This window comes from Harpia harpyja, chromosome 6 (genome assembly GCF_026419915.1).
Source record: "Harpia harpyja isolate bHarHar1 chromosome 6, bHarHar1 primary haplotype, whole genome shotgun sequence".
Lineage (NCBI taxonomy): Eukaryota > Metazoa > Chordata > Aves > Accipitriformes > Accipitridae > Harpia > Harpia harpyja.
The window spans coordinates 1,332,587-1,355,330 of record NC_068945.1 but is presented as its reverse complement, the minus strand read 5'-3'; the positions used below and the strand labels follow the sequence as shown (position 1 = coordinate 1,355,330).

The 22,744-nt window shown below is 39.3% G+C and overlaps 1 protein-coding gene across 2 annotated transcripts in view; it reads left to right on the top strand.

Annotated features, from left to right (window-relative positions):
- SULT4A1 (sulfotransferase family 4A member 1) overlaps positions 1-22,360 on the top strand; it is a 30,563-nt gene extending 8,203 nt beyond the window's left edge. Inside the window, exons 2-8 of one of the 2 annotated variants that reach the window (XM_052789637.1) lie at positions 9,148-9,278; positions 10,697-10,777; positions 10,902-11,028; positions 14,373-14,467; positions 15,946-16,084; positions 18,891-19,020; positions 20,677-22,360. In XM_052789637.1, the coding sequence (XP_052645597.1) occupies positions 9,148-9,278; positions 10,697-10,777; positions 10,902-11,028; positions 14,373-14,467; positions 15,946-16,084; positions 18,891-18,898 (581 nt within the window). In that variant the 3' untranslated portion in view covers positions 18,899-19,020; positions 20,677-22,360. The remainder of the gene's footprint in view (positions 1-9,147; positions 9,279-10,696; positions 10,778-10,901; positions 11,029-14,372; positions 14,468-15,945; positions 16,085-18,890; positions 19,021-20,676) is intronic. The other variant, XM_052789636.1, reaches the window with a different exon arrangement.
- The last annotated feature ends 384 nt before the right edge of the window (positions 22,361-22,744 follow it).

Below are 22,744 nucleotides of genomic sequence, written 5' to 3'. Positions count from 1 at the left end.
GAACACCAGTGTTTTGTATCAGAAATAGTGTGTTCTCTTCAAGGATTTTGCTGCAATACTGAGAAAACCCATGGTGATATAGATTGGCTGATCCTCTTTTGTACTCCCAATTAGATCTATTTCCATTTCTAATTCTGAAGAGCAGCAATAGGAATAGAATAGAAATGGCTGTAGTTTGCATTCAGCAGACAGAGGGAATGACTGTGTGCTAAATATGAGTGGGGGCATAGGTACCTTGCAGGAATGGTTTTGCTTAGGGCAGCTATAATATGAGGAGGATTCTGTTTGAGATAAAATGCTTTACTCCCTGACCTTAGACAACCAATAGCTGACTAAACAGGCTGTGTAGTTTCATGAATAAATGGTAAACAATATTTCTTGAAATTCTGAAACAAAAATGTGCTGCTTTTTTTTTTTTTACATGTGTAACTCTTATCTGCAATGGTTTCACATTATACTATTGGTGTGCTGCCTTCTTGCAATTTAACCACCTAATATATGCAAATACACATTAATGTGTAGGCAGGTTTTGCCTAACAAATTTCCTGGAAGGGTTTGAAACTGAGGCATAAAATCGCATTTTAAATAGTGACAGATGTCTTCTGAAATGCACTTACCATATGAGGAGAGGAACATGTTCACAGCAAAGGGTATGAGAACTACCTCCACACAAATTTCTAATATGGATGCCCTATTGTCTCCTGCCTTCTGATCCTATATCAATTGGCAGAGCTCACTATGAGGCTCTGCATTTAGCCACAGACCATATTACGACTCTGTAGAACAGAACACAGAAAGTGATATAGTTACCCTTAGCACCACTGATTTCTAGGACAACTATGCACTTCTCTTCGACATAATGAAGTCCTTGAGAGTGATTTTAAAAAACAATGACTTGTCGTTACAGCAGAGTTCTCTTCTGCATTGTTCTCCTTGGTATAGTGTTGTGTGACCCGTATGAAAATGAAGTGAAGTTATACACGGTGGGGGGACTTTGTTGGAGATTGTGAGCTCCTGCTGGGGTAATGTATGATGCAATTCAGGCATGGTTTTGATACAGGCTCTAAAAGGTTGGGAGAGTAGGACTGCCAGAGGAAGCAGAAGGGCAGGATACAACTGAGGTAAGATTGGGGTAAGCGCATGTACCTTCTTATGTGTGCTCCAGAGAGGAGGTAAGATTTGAAAATTTGCTAATATACCTTTTGCCCATCACTGTGAGGAGGTACCGTTGTTAGTTTACATGGCCAAAATTTGCCAGATAATTTTCAGATGTTTGAGACAGAAGCTGCCCTGTAGCATAGATGAGCCAATACAAGTACTCTTCCCCTGTGAATTACTGTCCTGTTGGCCAACGCTTTGGTATGACTGCACAAACCTACATGCTCGCGCTATTATCATGAAAGGCATGATGTCTCTTAATTGGGTCGTGAGGATGTCCATCAAAGCGAGGAGCCTGGGGAAAGAAGGTAAGAACTGAATGTACTGGGTTGACTTCAGACCTGGTCAACCTTGAATAGGTTGAAAAGGTTGAAGGGTGAAAAGGGATGTGATTCTGCCAGACAGTTGGTAAGGGAGCAAGCAGGCTTATCTGTTATTTACATGTTCCTGACATGTTATACTATACATTTTTTTTCTCTTTTGTTTTAGGATGATAGGTGTTGTGCTTTCTTATACCATGGGAGCATGTTTGGCGAGTAAAAACTGAAAGAGAGAAATAATCTAAGGGTGTGGGTAGATGTCCTCTTTTAAAAGCATCTGTGCTAGTGCAGGATGTTGGTGTCCTTAGCCTGCTGTTTGTCGTTTCTCTTGAAGAACCACCCGCAGAGTATTTTGTGTGGATGCATTCTAGTTTGTCCCAGGCAAAAATTGCTAGGTGACTTGATGCCAAAAATAGAAACTCCTTAAGCTAATTTGGATGATTTAATTTTAAGTGAATTGGAGTAACTTCACACAAAGTGCCCCATTGGTGATGACAGCTGGTGCAGACATGATGAGCATCCATAGACATGAACAGATTTTACCAGCCCAGCTAAAGCCTGAAGAGAAGAGTAAAACACTTTTCCCTTTGAATATCTGATACCAAGAAATATCAGTTACCAACCAATATCAGCTGTCAGTGAAGGACCTGTAACAAAATCTGGGACACCTAGATATGATGAAATCATGGATGTGGAGACAAGCATGAAGACACAAATTATGACTCATCAATCAGAAGGCAAATAAAGACAAATGTGTGATTTCTTGTTGTTTTTGATCCCTAGATTTTGAGCAATCTGTGGACCTGACTCCTAGTTCTTAGAGCTGTTAGTACACTACTTGCCTAGTCCTTGCTGCAGTGCATGTGAGGATGTTGTGGCTTATTAAGAGGGACAGAAGAGAAACACTTTTTGCCCCAGCTGTCCTCAAGAGGTTTTTGCCTTGTGGACCTCTGCCTGCTGGGACAGATGGGGGTAGCCATTGGTTAGATGCAATGGTTAGGGAGTACGTGACTCTTGAGCTATTTTTCTTCTGGTTTTATAAAGTCTAAGGTACGCAACATAGACAATCCAGTTATCTGCTTCACTGTGGCTACACTAGTACACTAGACAGAGGCTCCAACAGGCTGTCATCCATGCTATTTTCTTGCTAGCATGTTCCCTGACAGTTTTGCTCTCTCCCAGACAGCATGCTCCCCAGCATGGTGTGGGAGGTAGCTGGAGCCAGGGACTGTTCCCAGGAGGCTATGGATGAGGCTGCCTTGTTTTGGGAAATCAGTCTCTGTGGATGTGGGTTCGGCTGTCCCACATGTCCTCCCAGAGAACAGGCCCTGGTGTGTTTTATTTACTAGTGTCGCTCCAGCTTTAGGATCCAGCATGCGTAAAAGCGTCACTAGGCCTTTTTCTCCAAGCTGCTTCTGTTGGTGTTATGTGTGAAACATACTGCATTGCCTGCCTTGCTGTATGGAAGTGGAGATGCCTCAACAGTCGGTGCCTAGTCTGAGATGCTCTGTGGTCAATTCTACACTTTTCATCCTGTCCTCTATTGAGTAGTTAGTGTGCTAATGTAAGGGAGAATTAGGACTCAGGCCATTTTTTAAAAATAGTACTAATGCATTAGCTGAAAATAACACTGTTTTGTAACCAGTTCATTAAAGCAGTGCTTTAGGATACTGTATTATGCAATATATATTAGTAGCAATAATTCTATGGATAGTATATGTATGTAAACAGTTCAGTGACAGCTTTTTTACCAAACAGAAAGTACATTTTAGTCCTAAATAGAATATGGTTTTCATAGTTTGCTGTTTACAGCCTCTGGTGAAACACACTCAAAACACAAGTCAGACCTAATGGACCTGTGTCTGCATTCTATGATGTAAGTCTGGTGAAAGACAAGCAGAATTAGCCTGTTGGTTTTCTTTTAAAAGTCAGTAGCTGCAAGTGGAAAAATAAACTGATTAGTAAGTCTAAAAATCCAAGACTCTGCTTACTGAATGTTACTGGAAGCTGTGCAGTTAACACTTGTTTTAAATCCAATCTTATTTAAGCTGTTGCTATCAGTTTCAGAAGATCTGAATTCAGGTTCCTCATGTTCCACAGAGTCCCTTGACAGATCACTATTAAACTTAGGGGCATGTAGGCCACATAAAAGGGGCATTAATCTTAGAGGATGAGTATTCAGGCCTTTCTGAAAATTAGGCCCTCTAATATATATTTAATTCGTCAGTCAAAAGTATTGGCAATATAACATCAAAATTTCAGCCTTTATTCTGAATCCTGAGTCATCTAGCAACAGAAGAATTGGAAAATACAGTATCAAGGTGTATACGTTATTTTTATTATTAAACTGATATGATTTGATATCACTGTCTGATAATGAAAATGCCTATTCTTAAGCCAGTTGGAATTCCAAGATGTAGGAAAACTTGAAAATACAGACCTCAAAAGGAGATATTTTTATGGTTTGGAAATTGTTTTCTTCTAATGGAAAAATCTAATTTTCCCTCCACTATTCTAGCATGAAGATGAATCTGTCATGCTTACCTGGAGATATACACTGAAATTGGTGAAAGGGGAAGGAGCTTGCAGGCAATTAGAACAACTATGTGGGGAATCACTTTACAGCACTTGCTAGGCCAATCTGACAGCTTTAGCAGCCCTCATTTTTAATGAGCACTTACATCTACCAATGTTATAAAAAAATTATGAGTCATAATGGGTCCATTGCATTGTATTAGCTGAAACTTGATCAAGCATTGGTAGATCAAATGAAGTGCAACTAATTGAGAGTGCTAGAAGACTGTTAGTATTAACATGAGTATTTATTTTATTTTTCCATGTGGTTTCCAAACAAGGGGTGAATAACAGGAACATACCAAAGACCTTTGCATCCTTGAGCTGCAGGTTTGTCCCATGTTAGCTGATATGGAGGGCAGAAAACTGAAATAAACTACATTAGACACCATGTAGGGAAGCAAAATTTCACAGGAAATTTTATGGTTTTATATCTGCCACTTCACTTTGAACAAATCTGAGGTTCGGTGGCTGCATGGGAATGTGCCAGTGGCCAGAAAGTAGTGCAAGGAGCCAGAGAAGGGCTGCACTAAAGAATATTTCTCCCTCCTACAGAGACAAGTTTGACATCAAAAGTCATCTAACGCATGATGACATGCGTTAGAAATGAAGAAGCAGAAAGGAGTAGCTGTGGTGTTGCAAAGTTTTGGCTATCTTGCTATGCTGTCTGGTTACTGCTGCAGCACTTACATTTACTGATAAGCATCAGTGTGGCCGTGAACTGACTTTGCTGTTGTTGCTGAGGCATTGGCCATGAAAAAGGGTACAAACGAAGAGTTTCCAGTCATCATAGCAGATGCTGTAAGCATGGTAGGATTCTTAATGAGTCCTGATTTCTGTGCATGATTAGGCATCACAGAAAAGGACAGCACAGCTCAACTAGCAGACTTTCAAACTGCTGTGACTGGGCTGCTTTTGTACGTGCTGTTACGCAGAGCAGAAATGCAAAATGCAGGTTCACAGATAATTTAAAAGGCTCTCCTAAGCTACTGCTAGAATTTGCAGGTTTTTATCACAGCTGTTTCCTATCCTATCTCTTGCCAGATTTTGTGAGATAAACTGGAACACACTGTTTTCTCCTGAGGTATTGACATAACAGAAGAGCTTGTCAGGGAAGAGCGTTTCTCAGGTACAGTGCACTGAAGTTCTTCAGATGGTGACTGGCTCCTTTTTAGTTGGAATTGGATAAACGTAAATGAATTCCACAACTCTTGTGGCAATATGACCTCAGAGGTAGCAGGGCCAGCAGTATTCCTCCAGGATGAGATGTGGATCTGCCGCAACTGGAAGAAGGAAGGGTAGAATTGCTGGGTACTTATGAATGTTGCATCTGGTCCCTGATGCCCAAGGCTGACAGATTAATCCCGTTTGTCAGTGACTGTTTACTCTTTCTGTACCATCCCAAGTGAGGTATGCATGTACATGCATATGCATTGAGCAACACAAGGAGAAAATGATGGAAAATACTTGAGATGCACAAGATCCACTGATTGTCTCCAAGAAAAACCTTGGCTTCATATGCCTACATGCTAGCTTTTCCACTTAGTGACCTAATCCTTTAATTTCACTTAAAAAGTGAGTAACCCTCAAGTGACAATAAATCATTGTTGGCAGCCAGGCCAGAAATCTAGGGAGTAAAAAGGTAAGCTCTGCATCTTTTTTTTTTTTTTTTCTTAGGCTTCCTTCATCTTTTTCTTCTCTCCAACAAGTATCATCATTTTCCCTTTTACTAAGAAAGTTTCTGTGACATTTAGATCTGGCCAAGTTTTGTGATAGAGTAGGATTATCAGAGGTTATTCCCATAATCTCCTTTGAAAATCTCAGTTTCAGCAATTCACTCTACCTTCCACCCATAAAATAGTGGTTCTTGCACATCCCCACAGACATCAGTTTAAGTCAGTTTGTTTAAATGGCCAATTTCTGTATGCCTTATACACAGATGAGGAATCAGGGGCTCCACCAGAAGACTCGCATTCACCTCCCACAGCGGCAAATTTAATAAATTCTGCTAGCCCCAGTCTAGGCTTGGGCCTCTCATCACAGGCATGGGTACAATACCCCAGTTTGTTTGGCTTTCCAGCCAGCTGGTGTTCTCAGGGGCTAGAAAACCTTGCCCTAGCAGCTAGGTCTGGAATTTGGGCTGCCATTTGTCTGTTTCTAGGTTAATCCACCATTTCTAAACCAAAAGAACATTCAGCTCTGATGTCTGTAATTTAACTTAAGTTGTCTTTAATCCTAATAGAGATGTGAGGAGGTTGTGTGTATATATATATATATATATATAAAGGCTTTTAGTTTGTTGGCTTTCTGGGGTTTTTTGTTGCTTTTTTTTAAACAAATAAGCATGTGGTGTTTCAGTTTTTTTTAAAACAGGATATCAGGTTGATGATAATTTTGGGGGGCTCTTGGGAATGTGTGTGTGGGATAAATGATAATTGATTAAGGGTAACAAGAACCCTCAAAAGTTCCCTCAAAAGTTAAATCTCTGGTTTTCATTTGCATTAAGACTCTGAAAATCCTAAGCAGAATAACTTGAGTGCTAATGTGGAAAAATAATCAGGCTAACGTAGTGAGTGACAAAAGTGAAAACTAGCACAGAGTTCATGGGTGGAAGAAATCAGGATCAGTGGCCCTACTGCAGGTTTAGGGAGGAGAAATTCTAACCTGCTGGATAAGCAGAAGCCAGACGTCTGTCAGCTTGCAATCTTCCCCTTTGTAGAAGAAATACTGCAGAAATACTGTTTGCTATGTGAATTGGAATAGGATGCTGGAAGATGTGCAGCACTACATACATAACTACAGTAATTTGTGTATGTGCATGCTACTAATTAGCACTGAGGTTCACAGATTTAAAGCAGTTACAGAGAACCTGTACTTGATGGAGATTTTTTTATTTTTCTGCTTTGAGTACCTGCCATGTGCACAGCATTACTCTTTCAATGAATCACTGTTTTTGATGGAAGCACATTTAAAGACTTCTAAGCTTTCAAAGGCCTACTTCCTTCTGAATCAGAACCCTTCTTCCCCATGCCTCCTACATCAATATGTAATTTCCTATCTCTGCAGTGCTCCATGGATCTGCTAGCAATCAAGCCAAGTCTAGTGCATGGCCAAGGGTCTGAAAAAGAACTAGGTAAGGCCATGGGGGCTGTGCTCCCTGCCCGTCGCCTCCCACTTACCTGGTGGACTTTGTGGAGAGCTGGTAGGGAATGTGCTGCTCTCCTGAAGTTTCAGCATAGTTCTGCCTTAAAACCCTGTGGTGCTTTGGTATTCAGAGGCACCATGGAGATGGCTTCTTTTTGCCTAGAGAGCAGCTGAGTAACGAAAAATTAGAAAGTCCTGGTTGTGTTGTTTATCCCCATACAGCTATTCCTTTTCCTTTCATGGAACAAGGTTGCTGTAATAGCATTTTTCTTTGCAGGTGGAATTGGAAATACAGAAATAAATCATGGAGAACCAGGGTGTCTCCTGTCAGAATAAATATTTAATGAGAACAAGGGTTGTTCATTCAGAGTCACAAGGACACATACTAAAGTACTGTATGTATGTTAATTTTAATATATAAAATATATGCTTGGACTTAAAAATGCAGAGTGAACAGCCTCAGGGGCAAGTGTGTATTAAGTCTGTGACAGCTGTCTCTGTGGGTGATGATAATGTAAAAGTTTTTTTTTTCCAAGCCATTTTAATTTACCCACCAATCAGTCAGAAAACAGAGGAATCTTAAAGTACTTACTCTCCAAAGCAGTTCTTGGAGGCGTGTGTTCTTTCATGTTGTATCCAGACGGTGTTCATTCTAACCAGCCTCTAAAGCACATCAGCTTTTTGTAACTCTTCCTAGCTCAGATTAAAAAAAAAACCTGAATAATGATACACTAGTTTTCGTTGTGTTGGAGCAACATACAGAATTTGTACAAAATGTGCCTGTTAGTGTGTACAGTCATGCTAGTTAACATGAATTAACCTAGTGACTGTTAACAAGTTACTTGCAACTTGCAAGTTATTTTCAAGTTAAAACGAGAATGAAGGCACGATCTCAGAGTTTGCAGCTCATCTTTCCAAGGATATGGGATGTTGAGGTGGACTGGGGCTTTGTAAAGAGTTCTGGAACAATGACTCGTTCCTTTAGGCAACACGGGAGAGAGAATAAATCCTGGTCTCATTTTCCTTACCACTCACAACTCTTAAATAATTGGTCTATCTATTGCAGTATCCAGGATGTCCCATGCCCATGTGACTTGTCATCTAAACTGTGGAGTCCCTTCCCTGCTAGCTTGCTTTGATCTCTCCTCATTCTGTTCCTCCATCTCGCTAAAAGCCCATGCCTTTCTCTTCACAAGCATCTGTCAAATATCTCTGAACCTTTGTTTGCCTGTTTTGAGGGTTTCGTACCTGCCTGAAGGTAAAATCATTTGAAATAGTTTCCTTGTTCAAACTGCTATTTGGAATACCTATTAATTTTCCAAAGTGCAGTCATTAAGGCTATAATATCTAATGGTTGCTTTGTAAATGTCCTTGGACTGGAGAGAGGGACGTAACTGGGGCCACTAAAGCTTATGACGAACTTGCTATGCATTTATGCCTTCAGTGGTTTATCCAGTCCATGATGTGGAGGTATAAATAGACTCTCAAATCATTGTGTAACAGTAGAATTGCCTACAATTTAGCATAGAGGACACTGGCAGTCTCCCAGTATGGCCGCTAATGCATTTTGTGAACTTGGATGATCTCTGCCTCGTTTTTTTTCATTTCTAAAATGGAAATAGTAGTATTTTGCCTAGCTAACGTTCACAGGGGAAAAACTTTTTTAAAATGCTTTGCAATTCACAGGTAAAATGATTGGGAGATAGAAATGTATTTACATTATTACTGAAGAAAAATCTCAGGTCTTCTACGTGAAAGGAGATCTTCATGTGTTTAAAATAAAACTAAGGGAGCAGACAGACTATGTTAAAACAGTAGTTACAGACTTAGTTCACAGCAGACTGTTAAGGACGGAAGTTATTATTTCTGTGTCTAGGTCTCCCTTCATATGCTTCTGTTTAGATAAGAACTGTAATACAATCTGTTCTCTTTCATTGTTTGGTTTGTGCAGGCACAGGCTTGCTACAGGAAGTGGTATATCTAGTGAGTCAGGGAGCTGATCCAGATGAGATTGGACTAATGAATATAGATGAACAACTTCCAGTCCTAGAGTACCCTCAGCCTGGTCTGGACATCATCAAGGTACAATTTATTGCAAAGAAAGTCTTTCAGCATTTGGATATCTTTTTCCTCAGTTCCATATTTATCACTTCATTTCATCCTGTGTCCTTGTCCTTTTCATCACTGGACTTGCTCAGTTTGTTGGAATGATTCAGAGTATTATTAGGTTATTTTAAAGTTGCTTTTATTAAGCTTTATTATACTCTATTTAATGCTTTAGATGTTTCTCCATGTCCTAAATATCTTGGCAGTGGGTTTTCTGAATAAAAGTTCCAGGCCTCCCTTGCTTACGTAAAGAGAAGCTGCCCAAATGAGGCAAATTTGCTTTGATTCCTTCCCTGGGTCTGCAAAAGAAGAACTACAAATACAGAGATCTATGGATCTGTAGACCCACTGCTCTGAATTTACATCTAAATCCTTAGAGACCCAGGATCTCTGGATCTACAGACTCTGTAGGTGTAGTTTGAGGAGTTTGGAATATTCTGCATGAAATGACTTCCACACTGTTAAGAATCACTCAGAGACTGGTGGCATGGCATACAAGTGTGATCTTGTCATTGCTGTAACTACTTCTGATATAGGCGTATCTTGGAATGATTAGGCAAAATACTGGGCTCCATCCTATAACAGCTACAGTGCTTGTTGAATTGAGCTACCTAAGGCTGGCATGGGTAGATTTAAGCTGCTTCTGCAGCATCAGCCTGCTTTAGGCTGAGAGTATTTAGGGGTCAGAGGCTGGGGTTTTTTTCATCTGTGTGATGCCTAGTCCAATGAGACCTCAGTGCTACCTTGATGCAAATAAGCGGTGGCAACAGTGAAAGGTTTAGTTTGAGATTACACATTGTTGCCTATACTATGTGCTAGCAACTTGATCCAATATGGATTTATGCAGTTTTTAACTACTAGAAGATTTGTGTCATAAGACAATTTTCTCTCAAATTATAGAAAAATACTCTGTTTGAAAGATATTCACACACTCAAATAAACCTTTGGACTGTCCGGGCCTAATTCTGAGGATAAAATAAATTGCAAGAGTAAAATTTTGAAGTGAAGAAGTTAGGGGTAGGGTTTTCAGAGCTTCTAGTATTTCTCAAGGAACTTCAGTGGAAGCATCACTGGAAACAAAGTTAGTTTGATACTAAGAATCTTAAACTACTACACTCTCTTCCTGAGAAGGTCCTACAAATGGAAGTACTTTGAAAACAAAAGGGGGAGAAAAACCCAACAAAAAACCCCCAACACATTATCCAGCCTTTTGATATTTAAAAACCAGATGTAATTCCCTGACCTAATTTCTTGTCCCAGACCCCTATTAATTTAAGAAGTGAATTTGTGAATGTGACTCAGTGTAGTAAAGGGCTTCAAGACAGTTCAGGACAGCTCAGGATGTGCCAAAAACTAATGCACAATAAGAAATGTTTCTGTCTGCTTTATTTTAGGAACTGACGTCTCCTCGTCTCATAAAAAGCCACCTACCATATCGTTTTTTGCCTTCGGACCTCCATAATGGCAATTCAAAGGTAAAAATGAAATGAAATCATGTTTGTTTAACTATATTGGCAGCAGTTGTTTAAGTGCTTTGGGAGAGGGGTGGGGAAAAAGCTTTCAATAAGATGATTTTTTTTTTTCACCCCCCTGTCATAGGTAATATACATGGCTCGCAACCCCAAAGACCTGGTGGTGTCTTATTACCAGTTTCACCGCTCCCTAAGGACCATGAGCTACAGAGGAACATTTCAGGAGTTCTGCAGAAGGTTTATGAATGACAAGTGTAAGGAGCTGTTCTCTCTGCACACGCTGTTACACATTTTTTTTCATCTCTGCATTCCTTCTGCAAGTACAGAAATGAACTGGATAAAGGTGCATTTGTTTTGCATATACAGCAAGGAGGTTGCTACGGATAGTGCTGCATGGACTTAGATTTGTCCATGCAAACTATGGCGATGCCTTGTAAATAATTGTCTTTACAATATTTGACCCCATGGGCTCAGCAGTGTTCCACTTAGCTCAGGCAAAACTCTGGTCTACTCTTCTAAAATTTAGTTTGCAAGGTACCAGGTACCTTGTGAAAAGTGGTGAATACTCCAAGCATCATTTGATTTCAGTTGTACCTTACTGTTAGCTACTTCTCACGAGTCTTTCTGTTCCTCAGGGTTTGGGGGTTTTTCCTGGTAATTCCTTTAATATTTTTATTTAATCCAAAAATTCAAGGTTTGTCCCTTGCAAGATACCAGTTAGCACACAAAAACCTCTAGTTTGCATGAGACTGATCTGGAGTACATCAGTAAGTTGAAGTGAGCCCCTGTAAAAAGGCAGTTGCAGGCTGCTACTGTCTGAAAAATACACTTCTATAATGAGAATACAATAACCTGCTTCACAACAACTCATCAGCTGCTCACTCAGTAACCCCTTTGAGCAAGGGCTGTTTCATGACACACCCACCCACGGTGTTCCCACTCAGGCTGCACTGCCTTAAGTAGCTCCATTGCACTAGCTCAGTAAACTTACAGGGAGGGCAAGCCCTATGTTCTCACATAACTGGCTGCCGCTGGGCTTTTTGCCAATGGATTGCCACACATTCTAGCTAGGAAGAGAAGAATTTTTTACTGCCTTCTATTTCTCTACAAAATCTTCTCTATGATACCTTAATGTGACACTAAGAATTCACCAGGTACCTTGTGCTCTGAGAGCAGCATCTCCTCTAGACCCAGTGCAGCAAACTTTCCTTCAGCCTGGAATTTGGAGGAGTTGATAATAAAGGAGCTATATAAGGGGAAGAAAAAAGTAAAAGTAAAAGCCTACCAGTGGAGGTTATTTAACAGGCCTTAAAAACCTTTGCTACTTTCTCCTGCAAGTTTGCGCAGGGAGGGTAAATGCTCTCCTTCCATTCCAGCCCACCTTCAGCTTTTTCTTTTGCATTCCCTGAGAATAGGATGTTTGTCTGTAGCCCATGATCAGGAACTTCTAGACCGGAGACATACGAAAGACACATTAGAAGGTCTTCTAAAATAGGAAGAAGGTTCTGTATTCTTTTTCATATAAGTATCGCAAGAGTTATTTATATCTTCATCTAGTAGCAGCTAGCTGATTTATCATAACCTCCCAGAGTCAATAAAACATCACAGCGTGTTCTGTGTCCATAATTGTGCAAATGGAGTGTTTCGTAATACAGTAAATTTAGCATTTAGCTAAATGTTTGCATCTCATGGAAGCAATGCAGCAGCAAAAAAACCTTCGTAAGAAGTCAAAGTACTGCTAGAGGGAGAAGTACTGAGCCCAAACGACACAATCCCACTCTTTTTACCCCTCCTTACCTGACCATCTTGAAACAAATTCAGTGCATGTTAGCTGTGTTGTTTGAAAGCATACGGTTAGATTGGGATTAGTCTTGAATGTGCTAATTCTTTGGCATTATCCTCTATAGCTTAAGGGAGTTTCTTACATAAAGCATAGGTAAGCTCTGCTAACATAATCTTAGTGGATTCTTGCCCTGTACCATCAAGAGCAGCTAGAAGCGCTTTTTGCTTGACTGATGTGTTAGCTTCATGTGTGAATTTCTTTAGGGGTGTGTGGAATGGGATTAACAAAAATGGAATTTTTCCAATACCTTTATAAAAATTGAAAATGAGTCAGCTGATTAAAATAATTTTCCTATGATACTGACCTCTTTGTCCATTGAAAATGTTTCAGTTACCAAAATCAAACAATTATTTTTCAAAGGGAAAAGGTGGCTTCAAAATACAAAACTAAAAAGTTTAATATTTCTCTATAGCTGCTTTGCTGAAAAGATGAAATTGACCAAAAAAATATTGGGAAATAATGTGGAAAAACTGCTCACTATATTTGCTTAATTCCTTCCTTGATTATCTGAAGTACTTTGGGGGAGTTTATCACAGGTAACAAAGAAATATGCAGAATGTGTTTCTCTTTGGGTTGTCTTTCCAGTAATATTGACAGCAAAAGACATTCTCTAGATGATAAATACCAGTGTCTGAACCTCTGCTAGGCACACGTAAATTGACTGAAATCAGTGCAAATGTGGACTTTATCAGAGAAGTGAAAAACAAAGGAGGAAAGTTTTGGGGGAAGGCTTGACGCTTCCAGTAACCACTGCCTCAGCAGTACTGGGAGCACAAGCCCTCCCAGCATAGCACCTCAGCTTCTCTTCAAGTCCTAAACCCCGCACAGCAGATATGGGGAACTGAAGACAAGCTGCTGGTGGCAAGCAGGAGGTAGGAGGCATAAGCTTTTAATCATTGGCAACCCCGCACACTGGGCCTGCTCACAACTTGTGATATATGGGAAGTACCTCATCACGTCACTCTTAAGATTTTGGGAGCACTCAACACCTCATGGGCATCTAGTTGTAGTCTGGATTTATTGTGAAACTGAGATAACTGATAACAGTATAACTGAAACTGTGTTCTGGCATGTCCACAGAAGTTGTGTGGCAGTGTTCAGAAAATAACAATAGAAGGAAATAGGTCTGAGATTTTAGCGGGGAGGCAAAAGATGTAATGATAAATAGAATATTCTGTCAGTACATCCTACATTTTGGGGAATGACCATGAAGCATTTTTATAGGTCTGTTTCCTCAATACTTCTTTAATTAAGAAAGGACAATGGTTGTTGGCAATTCTTTGTCCGTAGTAGAGGGTGCTCTATGGAACTTTCCATGAATGATGTATCTAGCTGCTACGTGAAGGCAGCTGCAGTGTGGTATGTTAATTGCAGGAATTCACGCAGGTTGGAGCCACTGGAAATTTGCCTTCTGCAAAGCTATCTGTGTAATTTTTATTTTGGCTCAGTTTCCGTTCAATAGTCAGGAGTTATTAATACTGAGCTCTGAGAGGTCCATCATGAAATGCGGTGGCATTTTCAGTTAAACATATTATCTTTATGATAAGTTAGTTCTTTTGAATATTCCAAACTGATAGAAAAACTCTTTTTTTAATTAAGTTCCTTGCTGTGCATGGCAATGGGTGAAAACCAGACAGTATTCTCCTGGGGCTATGAATCACTCCAGTTAATTTATTTTTCTTTTTTTTCCTTTCTGAAAAGGGCTTAATAACAAAAGTGTTCATTTTCCTCATGCCAATCATAATGTCTTTGTAGTAGGATATGGTTCGTGGTTTGAACATGTGCAAGAGTTTTGGGAACATCACATGGATGCCAATGTACTTTTTCTCAAGTATGAAGATATGCATAAGGTAGGTTAGAGGTAGCAAAAAGGTACTTTAATCGTTTTAATATTTTAATATGTTTAGCATCGTAGTGTTTAAAATACATAAAGCACAAAATTTGCTGCTTATGTCCATATTTGGGCTCCCTAATGTCTGATACCATTTTTAAAGCACTGGCGTTCAATAGCTTCTATGGACTTTCAGCACTTTCATAAACCTAGTAATTTACTCAGGAATGTGCCTGCATCCATAGGCACTAAACTACTTGCAGAGAAGGCAGAGATGTGTAACTGTTCAGTGCTTGCTACACTCAGCCCTGGGCATTTGTTTAAAAGAAATGTCTTGCTGTGTGTGCTGTATCAATGAGAATAAAAAAAAGCAGATCATCAGTATTTTGTCCTATATATTTGGTATTTATTCTGATTATTTGGTTGTTCATATTGTCTTCTGTCAAACAATGTTGAAAACAGGGATGATTGTGTAGCATAAGGTGAACATAATTATTGGGTCCTTATAGTATGCTGGCTAATAAATCCACTTTATTTTTAATTAGAAATTTAGTGGAAATACTACATAGAACATTGGTTTCCATTTCCTATTGCAATAATATATTTTTGAGAATTAATGAAAATGCTTCAAAATGTTTACTTGAGTGGAACATTAATGCAAACATAGGAAAAACCCAGCTCCTATCTCTAAACCTACAAAAAGGCAAAATCAGCGTGGAACTCAATAAAGCTGGGTAAATTACAATTTCAGCTTTACTGAGCCTTCTGATGGAGTGGGATGCTAAAAGATGATGTAATACAATCAGAATAATTTAAAAAGTTTAGTAGAAATTATTTCAAACCCATGGTTTTGAATGGTGATTTATTCCTAGCTGTGCTCACTGATAGATGCTGTCGGAAGCTGGTGGCATCACAGTATCTTCTGCTTCCTGATAAACATTGCTATTTTGTCCTTGCAACTCCAGAAGTCTTACTCATACCGAGGAACCCTGGAGTTCTGGATATGTAAATTAATGACTGCTTATTCTCAGAGGCCACCTCACTAGATCCTTTCCATCTACATGAATGCAGTCCCGGAAGCTAACAATGAAGGAAGGCTCTAACAGTTGTAGTCATTTGTTTTACCATGATCAAAATCAAAGTAACTTTTAGTTCCTCCAAAATACACTGGTATTCCAAGGTGATCAGTTAAGGGTCTGGTGTTGTCTGAAGTGGGAAGCATCACAATTACTTTGGAGTTCCCTGTTCTAATATTTGAAGAGGCGAGCTTACATGACTCTGTTCTATGCTGACCTGTCTTACCTTAATTACTTGCAATGTGTTTATTTTCAGCAAATGGGAAGGTGGCAACATTTTAAGATGGTGGTGTTTCTACAACTTCTGCATTTGTAATTTTCACACTCATCAGGATATCACTTATTTTGAAATACTGAAACTCATTAAAAAGGTCATTTTAAATTTTGTAAAATAAACTATTTTTTAAATACTCTTTTACAGGACCTAGCAACGATGGTTGAGCAGCTGGTAAGGTTCTTAGGAGTTTCTTATGACAAAGCACAGTTGGAATCCATGGTGGAACACTGCCATCAACTCATTGATCAGTGCTGTAATGCAGAAGCACTTCCCGTTGGCAGGGGTATGTTTAAAACCCACAGTAAAATTCTTATTGCGGAAGTTGCAAGAAGCAACTGACAACTTAGTAACCTCCAGGATGTGTTAAGATGTTGGCAAAATACTGCTGTGTAAATGATGGGAGGTCACTGACTGTTGGTGCAATTTAGGGCTTGGTTTGTTTTGAAATAAGGTTAGGTAGAAGTGACTAAAAAGGATGGAAACATCCAGGATCAACAGGGTATATTCAACACCATGCAAACTACTCTGTTAGAGAGTCTTTGGCTTACTTCAACAGATTGAGCTATTCATGCTGAGAAGACTGCACCGCTCCTTCTGACCTTTGGCATGTCAAAGCCCACACAATTTCATACAGTTTATCCTGGCCTAAGCCCTTGGTTTTAAGTATATCAGATTTTCTAGAATAGCAGATAATTCTAGTTTGAAGGCATGAAATGACAAGGACCTGTAGCTTTCCTTATGAGCTCTTTTCTTTTCATTGTTTACCTCAGCTATTCAAAATGTGTTTAGCTTCTAGATGTTTATTCTGGTGAGGTCTTTCTTTAGGAACCTGAAGTGCCCTTTGATCTGTTGATAGATCTGTCCTTTGATAATGTCGAGAAATCAAGTCCTTTCTCAGTTGTCTTTCTGATCAGCATAAAAGAGCGAACTCAGTAAGTCTCCCTCAAATTATTTTCTGTAGGCTGCTTTACAGCACTTAACGGCTCTTTTTTAAAATGAGGGAATAAGATCAAGATGGACAATTCCTATGTCAGCCTCACAAATGCCTTACCCAGACATAAAGTCACTTTATCTACTAATTTAATCCAGTTTTAATTGGAACTTTCTCTCTCCCTCTCCCTTGTTTGTCCATCCATAGCCATGTCAGCACTTGTTGATACAGCATCAAACATGAAGCATGCGTTTGTCATGACCACAAAGTCCTTTCAGAGGAATTGATTTACAGGTTGTTGTCCCTTACTCAGGGATCATGACCTGAATACTTTGTTCTTTGGTTTCTCTGTAGGAGCCTTTTCCATACTACTCTCTCAGCCAACCTTCATGTGATCTGCAAATTATATCAGTGTAATTTTTATAATTATTTTCAAATCTCTGATAAAAAGATCAAATATTTGACTACTGATTCTGACTTAGCCAGTTGTTTATTCATTTATCATGCATTTTGTTGACATTGTATAGTTCTATTAAAAACCACTAAAATCACATGCCTTACAAAAGTCTATTGATCACCATTAATCAGTCAAACTGTAACCTTACCAACACTCAGTCAGGTTTGTTTGAGAGCAAGTTTGCTTTCCCATGAAAGCAGGTTCACTGGTATTCTATACTACCTTTGCGTCTTTCTTGGCAGACCCTTGTGCCAGTTTTCCATTACTCAGCTCAGGCTATTGTCAGTAACTGACCCAGGATGACTTGCCCTGTTTGTATGCTGGCACAAACGTTTCAGAATGTCATTCTTGGTAAAAAGCCATTGCTCACACCTCCTAGCTTTTATCTGTGACTTTGCATACCTGGTACGGAAAGGCTCTTCATACGTTCTGTAGGGGCTATATGCTCCAGTTATTACAGTAAGGCCTGGAAACCAGATTCCTATGGGCAGTTCTCTGTCATAACTGTGATATGGCACCTCTTTTTGCCCCAGTTCACTGGCGTTACGGTAACGATCCGTTCTTGAAATAAGTATCTCAAGTTTGCTGGCTTGAGGTAAAATTCCAGTGAAGACAAAGGAGTTTGTCATTTCACTGAAAGACCTAATATATTCCCTATAGTTTCTGGTAGAGTCTCCACTGGATGGTGTGTTTTCCTGCTCTTAGTTATCTTGCTTTCAACTCCCATCCTATCCTCCCGTTACTACTTCAAACTGAAAATTCATCATGTAACACAACTTGTATCTTGTGTGAAAACAACAGACTATTTCATTTGCCAGTAGGATTTTACGGCACGTTGCCTAACTGATTACCAACCTGCTTCTCTGCTATGAAGACAAGATCACAAAATAATGAGTCTGGTAAGACATCCTGAGGGCCTTGGATAGTGTTTGGATGTCAGTGCAAGATTTTACAAACAACAGAGCCATGTTCTCCTCCGTTGACTTGCACGTAACACAAAAACCTGGGTTTGTTCCTAACCTCCACGACCTGGAGATCAGTGGAGCAGCAGCACTGCCGCATGCTATGCACAGTCTAAATCCCTGCTCCTTGTCCCGTGAAAGCCAGAAGGGTGGTTGTGAAAGAAAGGTGAGGTTGTAACCCAAGAGAAGAGAGAACAGAGCTGCTGGTGACACCTTTCACAGGCAGAAAGGTCAACTACTGTCTCTGCTGGCCAGTTCATCTGCATCCAGATAAACAGGGCAATGCCCACTTTTGCTGCGTGCGCTGTTCTGTACATGGTGTTAGTGTTCATTGTTCTGTAGTGGAGCCTGTAAACCCCCAGTCAAGGGGCAGAGCCTCTTATTTATACCGTCTACAAATCTTCCAAAAAGAAGCCTCCATTTTGTGATAGAGAAGGAAGGGAGCTACAGCACTTAATGTAATATTTTGTCATTTGTTCACTGTGTGCTTTTTATTAAAAATATCCTTATTTTGAATTTCTTTTGTTTGCTGTCTCTGGCTTTTACAGTATTTTGTTACTTCAGAATGCAGCTTCATTAACAGTGCTTTGTTCCTTCTCTGTTCGTTTCTGTGACAAAGAATGGTAGCAATAACATGACAGCTTATTGTAATTTGTTTCAAATATTTTTAATTTGTCATTAGTTACATTTACTTTATTATTTTGCTTTATTTTGGTTCTTCATTTTTTTTTTCTTTTAGCACATTGATCTTTACTCTGAAGATAATCCTGAGCTGCTGTGAAAGCAGAACAATGATTAGATATGTTACTTATATTTGACTCTTATCACACCATAATTTACACAGTTGCATGATTCAAATCATAAACCAGGTGGGTGACTTTTTGACAAGCTATCAATTCATATGGTAAAAAAAAAAAAAAAGATGTTACAAATAATCCACTGCATATGTCCTTTATAAAACTTGTCATTTGTCCATACATGTTGTTAGGGAGATTGAGAAATAAAAGGCTTATCTTTCCCAAGCAGAGGAAGAAAATGTTTTATTATCATTATTGAAAGGGAAATACAGGCTTTTATGTTTCATGCTATACTTTATGCAATTATAGTTGCCAGGGCAAAATTGAAATCCGTATCGGGTGTTTATGATTGCAAGTGTTTTCTTAATGTGTTTTTTTGATACAGGAGAAATTTGGTGAAAACAATAAACGATGCATTTTCAGTCAGTTTCAGGTTCTTTTGATCTTAGGATCCTGAAAACAAACCAGAACACTATCATACCTTCAAGAGTTATAGGAAAATCCCGATTTCACAAAACGGCCCTTGCCACACATACTGCACCATCATGTTAATATGTAATTTGTAGATGTTTCAGACAGTTTTGTCTTTGGACTCAATTATAGAGTTGCTGCATAAAAGCAATGGTAATTAAATTAAATGGGTATTCTTCTTATGCATCAAATGCATAATTAAGCTCCCTGCATGTAGTTTTGTTCTTGCTGTTATGATTAAACTCTCTGGTAGCACTGTCCCAATTCTCCTTTCATTTATTCCAGTTGAACAAGCCTGAATTTTGTCTTTATTTATAGCCAACATAAATGAGAAGAGATTTGGGCCTCTCAGTCTGGTTACTCCATGGGGATTATTCACCAACAAATAACCCTGGCTGACTTCGAGTTAAATAAATTTTGGACTGCAGTGAAACAGTGGTTGGGGGCCGCAGCTTTTGACTGGCGGGTTCAGCAGTGTCATCAGGTTATGTTACTAGTTGGGTTCAGTAGAGTAGAAGAATACTCCATACAAGGAAAAAGTGTTCAGTGTCCATATTGCATCCACCAAAAGCTTCCTATTCCTCGTGTACAAAATTGAAATTTAAATGGCATAAACTGGGTGCATGGCACTTGTTCTCTTCCATACATATAATCTAGACACTCATATTTAACAAATAATTCTCTCCATATTGAGGAATGTAAATTAATCTGTTGAACTTATCTTTAAACGTAAAATAATAGAAATTAGTAATGATAATATTACATCTCAATAATCGGAATTCAGTGATCAGTTTAATACTCTGCATTCCATGTACCTTTTGGATAGTTCTCTAACCAGTGTATGCTGAAGGCACAGTAATTTTGAAATGTATTATTGTCAGCTGTTGGAATTATTAAACAGCCATAGTTTACACTGAGACCAGAAATCCACTTTTAAATGAATACCCAACCCAAAATCTGTATTCATTTCTGATTAGGGCTAGAGCAAAATCTCACAAAAATCTGCATTCTTCCCGTATAATACTTGGCTGGTGCAGATGACAAGGTGTATGGTACTTATTTTAAGGCTTTGCAAGGGTTGTAGCAGAGCAACTGGGTACGACAATGAACAGCCTTAGGTCTCATTGAGCTTTCAGTGAAAGCCAAGACTGATTAGCATCTCACAGATGATACCTGGTGCCCTGCACAGTTAGACTGTAGATATTTGGTGAACTGTGATGTCTGCTCTCTGACTTGTGTTCCTTCTCTGTGTTTCAGGACGAGTTGGGCTATGGAAAGACATCTTCACTGTTTCAATGAATGAGAAATTTGATTTAGTTTATAAACAGAAGATGGGAAAATGTGACCTCACATTTGATTTTTATTTATAAAAAATGCATGCATATGATATCCAAATATAGCTAGAAGTGCTTTATGCATTCATTTATTACCTGCTGGACAAACTACTGTAGCTATTATGTGTAACAAGATTTAAAGAAAGAAAAACAATCTAAGTAAACCATATCAGATACAATTATCTTTGATCCTAAACAGCTGTTTTTCTTCTAGTATTGTAATCCTTTGTCCACATGCAAGAACTTCCTAGACAATACTAGAATATTCAGCTGTTACGGGATGTGTTATATATGTATAAGCTATGTATCATATATGCAACTAGAATGTACACCTTTTCAGCCCCACATTGATTATTTAATGTGTTTTATAAAAGCTTTTCACTAGAACCTAAATAAACGTCCGTAAACCAAATAAAAAATTATTTCAGAGGGAAACAAGTAACAGGCCAAAACTGTATGCTAGAATGATCTCAGGGGTTAATCGTCACATTTATTTTTATAGCAGGTATATCAAGTATAAATAAATCCCATTCCAAAATAGTGACTGATCAAAGTGGGGTTCACATTAGGTTCTGCACACCCTTACCTGTATAATCTGAGTAGGTTCTGTGCACTGGCATACTCCGCAAGACAGGCCTTGTTGTGAAACATAGCTGTGATTGTCAGTCTAATCCCCAAACCCACCCATGCTTTCATGGATGACACCACACAGCTGTCTTCCTGATGGATGAAGTTCAGCTCCGTGCTGAAGGTCAGCAAACGGAAGCTTCTTAAGCCCCCAACTCTAATTCAGTCCCTCAAAATGGGGCTTAAAAGCAAGACATCTGGCACAGGGTCTTTCTTGAGGAATCGGAGTCTCTGACCTGCGTCGCTTTCCTGTGTAGATGTGAATTTCACCCATTAGATACAGAAAGAGAAGAGAAGGTGCTGGATATCCTCTAGTTCCACTAAAAGTTAAGGGCACCTAACACTGTTTACAGTTTGTGCTACTGGACTCCACCAGACCTAAGTGGAAGATGAATATACATGCCAGTGTAAAGCAGGCAGAGGAAACAGAAGCACTGAAGGGAGTTTGAAAACATGCCACCAGGTGGGAGTATTGCACAAAAATTCATGCAGAATACAGTTGCAGTAATTGTTAGCCATGACTGGTCTGGATTATAATCAGGATTCAAGTTTATTTCTGTATCTTTTTTTATTCTCTATGACAGGTACACAAACAGCCTGAACCAGGCTACTATCACTATAAAACTCTCCAGAATTATTTTATTGTTCTGTTAGGTAATGACATATATGCTTTTTAGGTTCTCGGCTGCAGGAGGCCCATTTTTGCTAGTCAAATATTCAGGCTCACCAAAAGCCATGAGAAAGGACTAGCAGATTTTTAGTGTTTCAGTTCTGTTGGGAAACTAACTGTCAGTTCAGCAACTGGCAAGTGGTGTAGCATGATGTGGCTTGACAGCACTTTTCCTTGTATATTTGTGAGTGAAAATGCTTTCGGTGAAATTTTATTTCTATTTTTATATTTTTAGTACTGTATGAATATTAAGCACTACACATTATACTTCTGTGCTTGCTTGCTTATTGAATAAAAGATGTGTTCCATGCATTGTGGTTTGCTCATTTTCTAGACCTACTCAGGCCAAGTAGTCTTTGTACAAGCCACAGATCCTCTCCCCTACCCACATCTCCTAACTTAAGACAGAAGAACCACAGAAAGATGGCATCAACTCAGACCACCATCTGACCTAATGAGCTGTCTCTGACAGCAGCCCATAACGAATGCCTGTGCGAGAGTACAATAGAGCGCACAGGACTCTGTGAGCATCTTTGTGTTTAATAGCCCTCCACAGGGTTTTCTTCCCCTCAGGCTGGTATTGACACCATCCCATGGCAATGAGTTCTTCATCTAAATGCACACTGTATGAAAAAGGACTCGTTTGCTTAGAGACTGCCACCAGATAGTGTAATTTGGTGTTCCTTTGTTCTTG